Raw genomic sequence first — 12,568 nt, forward strand, 5'->3', positions numbered from 1 at the left:
ACCCAGTGACAATTCTGAAACTCTTGACAGAATCAAGAATTGAATTCAGGTCAACCAGTTGGGTATCCAGCTCCAGCTCTCATGTTATAACTTCACCCAACTGGACATCTAAAAGGACCTTGAAGGCGTGTGGCTGATACGGTCTAATTTGTATCATAGCCACGGGACCAACTATACATAGAAATACGTACCATCAAAGTAAAACAGAGTACCAAATATAAACAAGATATTCTGGCTTCGTTCATCTCGAGAAAAGATTACGATTTCCGAATATCCTGAAGATGTGGAATAATGTTCTAAAAGAAACATTTGCCCTTACGAAATAAGATCAATAAATGTCTTTAAAGCCAAATTAAGAAGGATGAGTAGGTGTTTGGAACAGAGCCTAATTCCCTCGGAACGATGTGAAGATGAGCTTCGAATTCTAATCGCACTGGGAGTATTGAATAAAGAACGGAAATTAATGATAGAGCGCTGAAAATTTGATGATGAATGGCTGGTAGTTCAGGGAAGACCGCCCCCGCGCGTGTACCACCACCGCTATGGCGCACACGCACGACCTTCCTAGGTGCTTTATAGCGCCCAGCGCGCGACGTTTCCCGCTCAGTCGAGGTTGGCCACAGCACTGCACAGCACCACAGACACCATGCGGCACTCCGTACACAAGACGCTTTTGACCGCGGCTCTGCTCATCGGCGCTGCACAAGCTCTGGCGACGGGTGAGCTCTCATCCCTTCCTTAATTCAAGCTCTCTTGGGACCAATACTCGTTGAAAGTATTTACCTGTTCTCATATTTCTTTGTCTACGAAAAATCTTGAAACTTTTCCCTGATATTTCCATTATACGTTTCTTGTTAACCTCAAATGAGAAGAAACTACATCAGTTATTGACCTAGGAGATTATTTTAACTATTGAGTTTTCTACTAATTTTAAAAGATAGAGGAAATCGTTCTAATGTATCTTCTTAGCAGCGTCTCACCTGCCCGTCAAAGTCACTTCATCACATATAACATCGACTATATCTCAAAATAAATGTAATTGGTCAGAGATGCCTGCAATTTTCATGGCTCATAATCCTAATGAATAATAATAATAATGAAGACTAACACATTTAAATATTTCAAATAGTTTAATAGGTTAGGTAAAAACTAAAATGTTACTATCTCAGCGACAATACCGAGTGTGTCGTTCATCCATTCGGTATAGGACTACCTGTTTGTAGCAATCAGTTTTAATAAATATTTGAATCAATCCACCGTAGGGAATACCTTTTATAAATATTGACTTTTAGCCTGCAGCTGTACGGGATATACGCTAGGGCAAAGAAGATTTTAAATTTTCAATAAATCTTCGGAACATTCTCAAGAGACTCCTACATAATGACTTCAGTGCTAAATAAATAAAAGTCCCAACAATAATTCACTCCAAAGATCAGGATACGTCCTATTTATCACACTGATCATGTAAAGAAACACATCATGATAAATATCCGATTACAGTAAATTATAACTTCGAGTGTCATCTAGTTTTCACGGTTTCCGGAATGAAACTTCATGTGCTATTTATATTGTAATAATTTATCGGATAATTTTACAGAAGATTCAATCAATTCTACTGTATGAAGCATTCATGCGAAATCCTATACAGTATGTTTAATAAGAGCCGTACCATGAATAATGTTTCGTCTTTTGCGCTTCCTATATCAAGGTCATCGTATTGTGGATGTCGGATAATCGTTGGAATTTTCACGTCCAACAAGCTAAACTCCTCCACCCAGGTCCACATTTTCCTTCTATCGTGCCTTGCATAACCAGTTGTATCAGTCTCAATTTGTCATTTAGGAAGATTTGACCGAAGTAGGCTGCTTTGCTTTGTTTGTCGAGAGTTAAGACTTCACACGGATTCCCTGCATAACGAAATACCTCCTTGTAGGGATCTTCAGTATTTTGGGGTACATCAGTTATTGATCATAATATCATCATCTGAGGATTGTCAGCTATTAGATCATGAAAAAAATACGTACTATTAACGATAAGAGATGCATTTTGACAATTTTTTTACCTCATTAATGACAATTACATACAAAAACTATATTTTGTTTAACTTATCAGGCAAGGACGAAAGAACAATTTACAATCTTGGAATTCTGAAGATATTCAGTATCATAACTGAAACATGCACATTCTAAATAACTACGGATATAACGAAAACTTGGGTGTATTGATTGAGAATCATTCATGCCAGCAGAGTGACATGACTGTTGGTATCGTGTTCATAGCCACGGGACTTTAAGTTTTACGTGGAATTATGAGCTACAGGGACGTAATTTTTCAATCCAGAACTCCCATAGCCAGAGAACCGAAAAACAGTCACTATGTCAGTCCCCGGAATATTTGTGACAGTTCGTTTTTTAACACAGATGATCTTTTCCTGATCATATCCTGAGGATTTATCTACTTTGTCCTTGAAGTCCAGTTTTCAGAAAGCATCATGTCAACATTCCATTCAAAGACATAATAAAATAGTAACGTTTTATTTTACACTAGAATTCGGAATCACTGTAGAAGTTGCGAGGAACTGAATTCATTGTAGTTCAAATTTATAAAAGCCCGGAGAACTGAGTTATTTCAATTTCTACTTTTTTATAGGTTAACTCAGAAAATCTCCTGCCTTACAACCTCATGAACCTATCAACGTAACGTCTTTCAAAGTGAAGGCTTAAAGTATGTAAATCAATAATTACAGCAAAACTAACAATGAAATATTTAAAAATTCAGTTATAATTTGTCAAAAATTATGACTTTCTTATTCTTTCGACTTGCAAAACTTTGTCAGTAAATTTTCGAATCCCAGCTAGAGAATCGAAAAATATACTGATCCAGGAGTCCACTTCTAAGGATGCACTCGGACCTAGTGTCAGCTGAGCCTACAACAGAAAGGCTCTCAGGCTTACAACTAACCATTTTAAGTTACTTATTACAGATGCTTTTGCTGGCGAGATCTAGCGTTTGTTATGTCTTCTGTATGGGCTACCTATCTCAGTCTCATCCTTGGCTTTGACAATATGAAAGTGTCTGAGGTATGAGTAATGGTAGTAATGCAATTTCCTATGCCACCAGTACCTGTTATGAATAGTGTGAAAATGTTGGGCGCAGCGTCAGTTGGTGCCTACATTTCAGTGGCTTTGACAGACTGATATGTAATAGCAATCTCTGGCTCGGTGAGAAAAGCGATTGGGAACTACCTCACACTTAATTTCGTTATACGCCTCTTTAGTGACGCCTAGGCCACCTATGACAGCTAATGGCGGAGCTGTTGAGGATCCAAAAAGCCTTCGGGCTGACTGCTCAACATACGTACTACATATCTCGCGAATAGTGAAACCTTTTAACCTTCCATTAATCCTGATCCTGCCGCACTGAGTTTCTCTCAGACGGTTGAGGCACTGGCCTTCCGACCCCAACGTGGCAGGTTCGATCGTTGCTCAGTCCGGTGGTATTTCAAGGAGCTCAAATACGTCATTCTCGTGTCGGTAAATTTACTGACACTCAAAAGAAAACTTGCGGGACTGAATTCCGGCACCTCGGCGTCTCCGAAGTACCTAGTGCGACGTAAAGCCAATATTAATAATATTATTATTGCATCCTGGTTCTTCTCCTGCAATGGAAATATTTTTGAATTTTTCATCATCTTATACGACGAGAACATGACAGTGAATATGGAAATAATAATTGTTAATGCGGTCTTCGGTAGAGATGTTCTATTCCCGGCTGGGCCAGGGATTTTAGACATGTATGATTAATTCCTCTAGCTCGGTGACTAGGTGTTCATGTTCGTTCTAATACACTCTAAATACTACACATTTCACTGCAAATCACCACAGAATCACGCAAATACATTCCTCCACATAGGATCCGGGCACAAAACTGGACTTAACCCAGACATACAGTAGTGCCAAACCAAACTAATTGGGAAAAGGTCAGGATTTTCTTTCATTCATTCTGACACCAATACGTGTTTACCAAAGGACACAGAATAGCTCACAAGTTCCTTGAACCAAGCTGAATTGATGGTTTCGTAAAACAAATAGTGTACTCAAGAATATGAACTTTTTATGCTGCTGGGAGAAAATTAAATGTTATGTTTTCCGTACAAATGGTTCCGCATTATTTCCACCAATAATTTTATAATCGTGGTAAAAATTTTGTCTTGAATATTCCTATCCAGTCTGTACACTTGCCGCCATTCGACAAAATTTCTGGGGATGCTCCTTAACACCCAGAATCAGTACTCTTACTGGTATGTAGGCCCTCTGGAAGTAGGGTACTGTTGGGGCATATATATCCTGTTTTTCTTTATCTACATCATCTAGAGTCATCAAACCTTATCGCAGAGTCAATGATTTCTACTTTTTTTGTCTCCGATTGATGACAATTATATCAATACGACGGTTACTTCCACCTCCTGATATACAGTGAACTTTGTCGTTGGTGTCGTTGGGTTTAAGTCGCACGAACTACATTTACGGTTTTCGGAGACGCCGAAGAGCCGGAATTCTGTTTCGGAGGAGTTCCTTTAAGGTATCGATTAATCTACCGACATGAGGCTGCCGTAAGCCTATGTAAGCACCTCTAAATACCCTCGCGGACTGAGCCGCGATCGAACCCGTCAACTTGGGCTCAGAAAGCCAGCGCTCTATCATCCAGCCGACTCAGTCCAATGAATGTAGAAAATTATTTCATCCATCAGCCATCCTCGAAGTGGTTTTCCGTTGTTTCCCAATTCTCCTCCAGGCAAATGCCAGGATTGTACCTAACTTAAGGCCACGGCCGATTCCTTCCCTCTTCGTTGTCTACCCCTTCCTATCTCCCCCCCCCCCGGCCCTTGTTCGAATAGCAGGTGAGGCCGTCTGGGGTACTGGTCCTCCTCCCCAGTTTTATCCCCAGACCCAAAGTCTCACGCTGCAGGACACTGCCTTTGAGGCGGTAAAGGTGGGATCCCTCGCTCAGTACAAGGAAAAAATCAACCCTGGAGGGTAAACATATTAAGAAAGAAAGAAAGAAAGAAAGAAGGATTTCATCAATGTAAATGTTCTCTCCAGAATACCCAATCCGAAAATTTTACCCACATCAAATCATTTTCTATGAATTTACAGTCTGACCTTCAGATTAATTTTAAGTACGATGGTTTTTTTTTTTTTTTTTTTTTTTTTTTTTTTTTGCTAGTTGCTTTACGACGCACCGACACAGGTAGGTCTTATGGCGACGATGGGACAAGGAAGGGCTAGGAGTGGGAGGGAAGCGGCCGTGGCCTTAATTAAGATACAGGTCCAGCATTTACCTGGTGTGAAAATGGGAAACCATAGAAAACCATTTTCAGGGCTACCGACAGTGGGGTTCGAACCTACTATCTCCCGAATACTGGATACCGGCCGCACTTAAGCGACTGCAGCTATCGAGCTCGGTTAGTACGATGTAAACCAGATCTTAGATTTTTTACTGTAGTTTGGCGCGAGACGATACAACTTGCTTTAGAGAGCTATATCAAATTTTATTAAATATATTTGCATACAATATTTCTATGTAAAATGTCTGATACCATGGTTAGCCGATTCGAGTTCCGTTGGTCGAAATATTTTCACCATCAGAATGTTGGCTGGCAGGGTATAGAGGTGGTGGTATACACTTCCTAATCACTAGATTGCAAGCGAAAACTTTGGATTAAACTCCAAAACTCCCCGCAGTACTTATATGGAGTGAGGGTATATGACGCTGTTGATGGTGATTCGTCCGTCGGATGGGGGCGTTAAGCCTTGAGCAGACCCCTTGATGCTATTCGACAGGAGTAGGCTATGTGCTGGTATCGGGTTTCACCCTCTCCCTTTCTACTATCATATATCACGTCATTCACTTCATCTCATTAACTCCTCTGATGAGGTTGACGTCAGGAAGGGCATTCGGTCATAAAAACCTGCAACGACAGATTCATCTCACCTCATACCCGACCGAGAAACGGGGAACAAACAAACAAAGTATATAATATTACCCAGTTATGCTTGAGGAGTATTATGACTTAGGTTCTGTTAAACAAGCATCTCCACCTTCACGAAGTTCCCATAATAATAATAGCCTAATAATAATAATAATAATAATAATAATAATAATAATAATAATAATAATAATAATAATAATAATAATAATAATATCATTGTTTTTACGTCCCACTAACTACTTAGACGGTTTTCAAAGGCTCCGAGGTGCTGGAATTTTATCCCGCAGACGTTCTTTCACTTTCCAGTAAATTTACTGACACGAGGCTGACGTGTTCGAGCATCTTCAAATACCACCGGACTGAGCCAGGATCGAACCTGTCAAGTTTGACTCAGAAGGCTAGTGTCATCAATCATCAACAATCAATACTGATCTGCATTTAGGGCAGTCTCCCAGGTGGCAGATTCCCTATCTGTTGCTTTCCTAGCCTTTTCCGAAATGATTTCAAAGAAATTGGAAATTTATTGAACATCTCCCTTGGTAAGTTATCCCAATCCCTAACTCCCCTTCCTATAAATGAATATTTGCCCCAGTTTGTCCTCTTGAATTCCAACTTTATCTTCATATTGTGATCTTTCCTACTTTTATAAACGCCATTCAAACTTATTCGTCTACTAATGTCATTCCACGCCACCTCTCCGCTGACAGCTCGGAACATACCACTTAGTCGAGCAGCTCTTCTTCTTTTCCTCAATTCTTCCCAACCCAAACATTGCAACATTTTTGTAACGCTACTCTTTTGTCGGAAATCACTCAGAACAAATCGAGCTTCTTTTCTTTGGATTTTTTCCACTTCTTGAATCAGGTAATCCTAGTTTGGGTCCCATACACTGGAACCATACTCTAGTTGGGGTCTTACCAGATACTTGTATGCCCTCTCCTTTACATCCTTACTACAACCCCTAAACACCCTCATAACCATGTGCAGAGATCGGTACCCTTTATTTACAATCCCATTTATGTGATTACCCCAATGAAGATCTTTCCTTATATTAACACCTAGATACTTACAATGATCCCCAAAAGGAACTTTCACCCCATCAACGCAGTAATTAAAACTGAGAAGAATTTTCCTATTTGTGAAACTCACAACGTGATTTTAACCCCGTTTATCAACATACCATTGCCTGCTGTCCATCTCACAACATTTTCGAGGTCACGTTGCAGTTGCTCACAATCTTGTAACTTATTTATCACTCGATAGAGAATAATATCATCCGAAAAAAAGCCTTACCTCCGATTCCACTCCTTTACTCATATCATTTATATATATAAGAAAACATAAAGGTCCGATAACACTGCCCTGAGGAACTCCCCTCTCAACTATTACAGGGTCAGACAAAACTTCACCTAGTCTAACTCTCTGAGATCTATTTTCTAGAAATATAGCAACCCATTCAGTCACTCTTTTGTCTAGTCCAATTTCACTCATTTTTGCCAGTAGTCTCCCATGATCCACCCTATCAAATGCTTTAGACCGGTCAATCGCGATACAGTCCATTTGACCTCCAGAATCCAAGATATCTGCTATATCTTGCTGGAATCCTACAAGTTGAGCTTCAGTGGAATAATCTTTCCTAAAACCGAATTGCCTTCTATCGAACCAGTTATTAATTTCACAAACATGTCTAATATAATCAGAAAGAATGCCTTCCCAAAGCTTACATACAATGCATGTCAAACTTACTGGCCTGTAATTTTCAGCTTTATATCTATCACCCTTTCCTTTATACACAGGGGCTACTATAGCAACTCTCCATTCATCTGGTATAGCTCCTCCGACCAAACAATAATCAAATAAGTACTTCAGATATGGTACTATATCCCAACCCATTGTCTTTAGTATATCCCCAGAAATCTGATCAATTCCAGCTGCTTTTCTAGTTTTCAACTTTTGTATCTTATTGTAAATGCCATTGTTATCATATGTAAATTTTATTACTTCTTTGGCCTTAGCCTCCTCCTCTATCTCGACTTTATCCTTGAAACCAACAATCTTTACATACTGCTGACTGAATACTTCTGCCTTTTGAAGATCTTCACATACACACTCCCCTTGTTCATTAATTATTCCTGGCATGTCCTTCTTGGAATCTGTTTCTGCCTTAAAATACCTATACATATCCTTCCATTTTTCACTAAAATTTGTATGACTGCCAATTATGCCTCAACCGTCTGAGCCACTCAGCCTGGCCCACGAAGTTTCCTCGAATGACATGAATATTTTCAATTTCAATTCATACTTGAACACTCCCACTGTCTCGTCACTTCATTGAGTAAAGGGCTGAGTAGCTTAGGTGGAAGTGTGTTAGTCTCGTGTCAGTAGATTTGAATTTACGGTTTTCAGAAACGCCGAGGTGCCGGAATTTTGTCACACAGGAGTTCTTTAACGTGCCAGTAAATCTATCGTCACTCGTCTGACGTATTTGAGCACCTTAAAATACCACCGTTCTGAACCGATATTGAACCCACCAACCTGAGCTCAGAATTTCAGCGCTCTACTGCCTAAATTACCCACCCCGGTACTCAATGAATACGACGGTTGGAATTTCGAACATTTAATTTCAGGCAATTTCGACGGAGTGGGTCATAATTCCCACAAATAAATGAACTGCACTCCAAATTCGTACTTGAACATGTTTTTTCTTGTTTCAGAGAATTTTAGGAAACTTTCTGTCCAGTACTGTATGCTTTATATTAAGATTAGTTGGAGAGCATTATTTTTTTAATGATATTTGTTCGTGGCGTCGACCTCTATAGATCTTTTGCCACTACTTGCACCATATGATAGGAACCTGCGTGTAAGTGGAATTGCGGAAGTGTAGTGTGTTGAATGTGAGGCAAGGAATGTGAAGTACGACCCAAACACCCAGTCCCCATGCCAGGGATATTAATCATTTACAACTACAAACCCCTGACCCGGCCGGCAATCGAACCTGGGGACGCCGGGTAACAGACGGACGCGTTTCCCCTATACCGCGAGGCCGGCGTGACAGCATGTTACATTTACCATCTTCAAGTCCCTCTGACGCTACTGTATCTATAACTTTCAAATTCTTCGAAATTTTTTCGTCATCGATTATAAGTTCGAAGAACGATAATCAAGTGGTTTTCATTGTTTGAATAAAATTCATGACGTTATTTTTTAAGCAACCTTGAAGTATAAAATGCCTAATTCCGGCAGTGATTGAGATTTTGTTATAATTTTTGTTTCGTTAATTTTTTCAATTCCTTTACAGCAATCCTGTGCATCTGCACATAATCACTTAAGTAGTTTGTGAGATATAGGTATATATTACTTTGAAACTGTCTAATTCTGGAAATCCCATAAGTGCTAAGTAACTTTATTTTTAATATTCTTGTAACAAATAATGAATCTGTATGCCATAACATTACTATCAACATAAATTATGGAAATTCTTAAACAAACCAGTCTACTGTGTCAGTTGGTTTCAAATAATCAGAGGTTTCGACACAAGCATGTAAAAATGGAATACTTTTATTACCATGCAAGTACGTCAAGTTTCATGAAAATTTTCTTTCAAAGTCCAAACAGCGATGTGCTACTTTAGGGAAGCATTGTCGTACCAAGCACAGTAGGAAAACCATTGTATGCAGTATGTGTAACAACTCTTAAAACCTGAACTGATAGACTATTGCATTTTTTGAAAATAAAGCATATGTTCCTGTTGCAAAATGTAATATACTGCACATTGCTAACATGAAAAGGGCCTATTTAGTTAAATTTCACAGTATGTTATTATTATTATTATTATTATTATTATTATTATTATTATTATTATTATTATTATTATTATTATTATTATTATTATTATTAAAAGTTATATCAGGTATAAAAAGTTAGATTTTACTCGATGGGCTCAAAAATCTCCCTCCCCCTCCCCCCTCGGCTTTACCAGTGACAACAAGTATCTTGGACTTCCTAGGATTAACTTGTACGTATACATCGCCTTGGATGACGATGTTATGCAATGCAGCTAGAGGCGGCTAGGTTGCCTAGGAGACAGGGGATAGGGTACGCAGACCGTGGGATATGAGTTACAGGGAAGACAATATACAGTGTACTTAGCGAGCAAGGTCCCGAAAGCAATTAGAGGACCTTTAAACCAACACATTCATTCACAGAGTTTCTCATATAGAACGCTGGAGGTAATATGAATTGTGTTATTTTACTATCCTGACGTTCGGTCGAACTGATAGCATCCTAACAGACACAGAGATTTTATTATTATTATTATTATTATTATTATTATTATTATTATTATTATTATTATTATTATTATTATTATTATTATTATTTGGTTTTACGTACCACTGCCCAATTTTACGGTTTGCGAAGATGCCGAGGTGCCAAACGTTTGTCCGGCAGGAGTTCAATTACGTGCTATTAAATCTACGGATACGAGGCTGATATATTGGAGCACTTTGCAATGCCACTGGACAAGACCTATATTACACTACCACATCTCCGAGTCACGGAGTTTGATAAAGTATTTTACAGTTTAAAATAGCATCTAGCATCTAAATTTGACATAACTCTGTGATAAGTGTTATGGACATCATCCTACCTTCGATTAAATCTGTGGCATGACAGAAATAAAACGGCAGACAAAAAGTACACATGGCCTGTGGTAACCACGACACTTCTGAGTTCGCATTATGAGTGTCATGAAATAATGTACAATTCAAAGCACCAAGATTACAAAAGCAGGAATAAAAGGAATATTTAAAAAATCACTGCTGAAGCTTTAAATGTGGTACAAGGACGCAAAATAATTCAAGATTCTTTGTGTTTTAAATTTTACAGCAGTAATTATAAAATCAACATGCTAAATTACCTTCCTGTGTTCATCTTTCACTGATTTTTAGATAGTTCATAGGCTTCTGGAACAGTTTTTGAAATAGTACATTGTAGTATTCTGGTACTTAAACTGTAAACGTGTAAGACTTCCTCCAAACCAAACCAAACTCCTTGGTGCTACAGCTCCAAAGGGCCATGGCCTACCAAGGAACCGCTGCTCATCCCGAAGGCCTGCAGATTACGAGGTGCCGTGTGGTCGACACGACGAAGCCTCTCGGCCGTTATTCTTGTTTTTTAGTTCGGGGCCGCTATCTCACCGTCAGATAGCTCCTCAGTTGTAATCACGTAGGCTGAGGGGATATCATACCAACCCTAAGATCCAGGTTAAAATTCCTGAACTAGCCGGGAATCAAACCTCGGGCCTCCGTATAAGACACAGGTATGCTAACTATACACTGCGGGGCGGAAAAACTTTCTCCAGTAGTCAATAATCTTAGTGTTTTCGTAACAAGATCTTCCAAACAATAAACTGAAATGTTTCATTGTCCATTCTTAAGTACTTATTATAGGATTCTACATATCTCAATACAGTGTGATGTACACTGGCGGAAAAAGTATCCAAACACCAAGAAGGGGTTGTGCTAGGTTAACGAACGCTGGTAGGCGTGTTTTTAGATTCAAAAGATGATGTCGATTCAAATTCCCCACAAATCGCATTAGCGTGGCGCTAGTAGTGACCTCATAATGTTGTAGATCAGGTTTGCCCTAAATACGGGCTGTACTGTGCGAAAGCGTTAGTTACCTGTGAGATTGGAAGGAGTGGCTGTGAGTGGATCAGGAATTGGATCAGGAATGTCTTTATGACGATGAAGAGGCCAGTATCAACAACTCACTGCGGTTGAACGAAGCCGTATAATAGGGCTACGTGAAGGTGGAATTTCCTTCCGCGCTATTGCAGAGTGTCTCCACTGTTCATGCGTGCTGGCAGCAGTGGTCACGAGAAGGTATGCTCGCAGGAAGACCGCGTTCCGGACGTCGCCGTGGCACCACTGAGAGGGAGGACCGCCGTATTCCGGGTACGGCTGTGGCGCAGTGGACTGCGTCTACAGCAGGTATTCGAGCGGCAGTTGGCACAACAGTGACGCAACGAACTGTTCGAAATCGGTTACTTGAAGGACAGCTCCGAGCCAGACGCCCTGCGGCATGCGTTCCACTTACCCCAAGCCACCGTCGTCTGCGACTTCAGTGGTGTTAAGCGAGAGCTCATTGGAGGATGGAGTGGAGGTCCGTTGTGTTTTCCGATGAAAGCCGATTCTGCCTATGTGCCAGTGATGGCCGTCTGTTGGTTATAAGGAGGCCAGATGAGCGCCTGAATTCCACATGTCTGCGGCGTCGACCCACTGGAACTACACCGGGAGTTCTGGTCTGGGGAGCAATTTCCTATGACAGCAGGAGCACTCTCGTGGTTATCCCACGCACCCTGACTGCAAATTTGTACGACCGTCTGGTAAATCGACCTGTTGTTCTGCCATTCATGAACAGCAGTCCCGGGGGTGTTTTCCAACTGGATAATGCACGCCCCCATGCCGCTGTTGTAACCCAACGTGTTCTACAGAGTGTCGACAGGTTGCCTTGGCCTGCTCGATCCCCCGATCTGTCCCCAGTCGAGCACGTATGGGACATCACTGGACGACA

At 40.3% G+C, this 12,568-nt stretch overlaps 1 protein-coding gene across 2 annotated transcripts in view; it reads left to right on the plus strand.

Annotated features, from left to right (window-relative positions):
• The first annotated feature begins 592 nt into the window (after positions 1–592).
• The window catches only part of LOC136872633 (uncharacterized), a 254,193-nt gene continuing 242,217 nt past the window's right edge, over positions 593–12,568 (plus strand). For both annotated transcript variants that reach the window (XM_067146437.2, XM_067146439.2), the window contains exon 1: positions 593–719. In XM_067146437.2, the coding sequence (XP_067002538.2) occupies positions 647–719 (73 nt within the window). In that variant the 5' untranslated portion in view covers positions 593–646. The remainder of the gene's footprint in view (positions 720–12,568) is intronic.

This window comes from Anabrus simplex, chromosome 4 (genome assembly GCF_040414725.1).
Source record: "Anabrus simplex isolate iqAnaSimp1 chromosome 4, ASM4041472v1, whole genome shotgun sequence".
Classification (NCBI taxonomy): domain Eukaryota; kingdom Metazoa; phylum Arthropoda; class Insecta; order Orthoptera; family Tettigoniidae; genus Anabrus; species Anabrus simplex.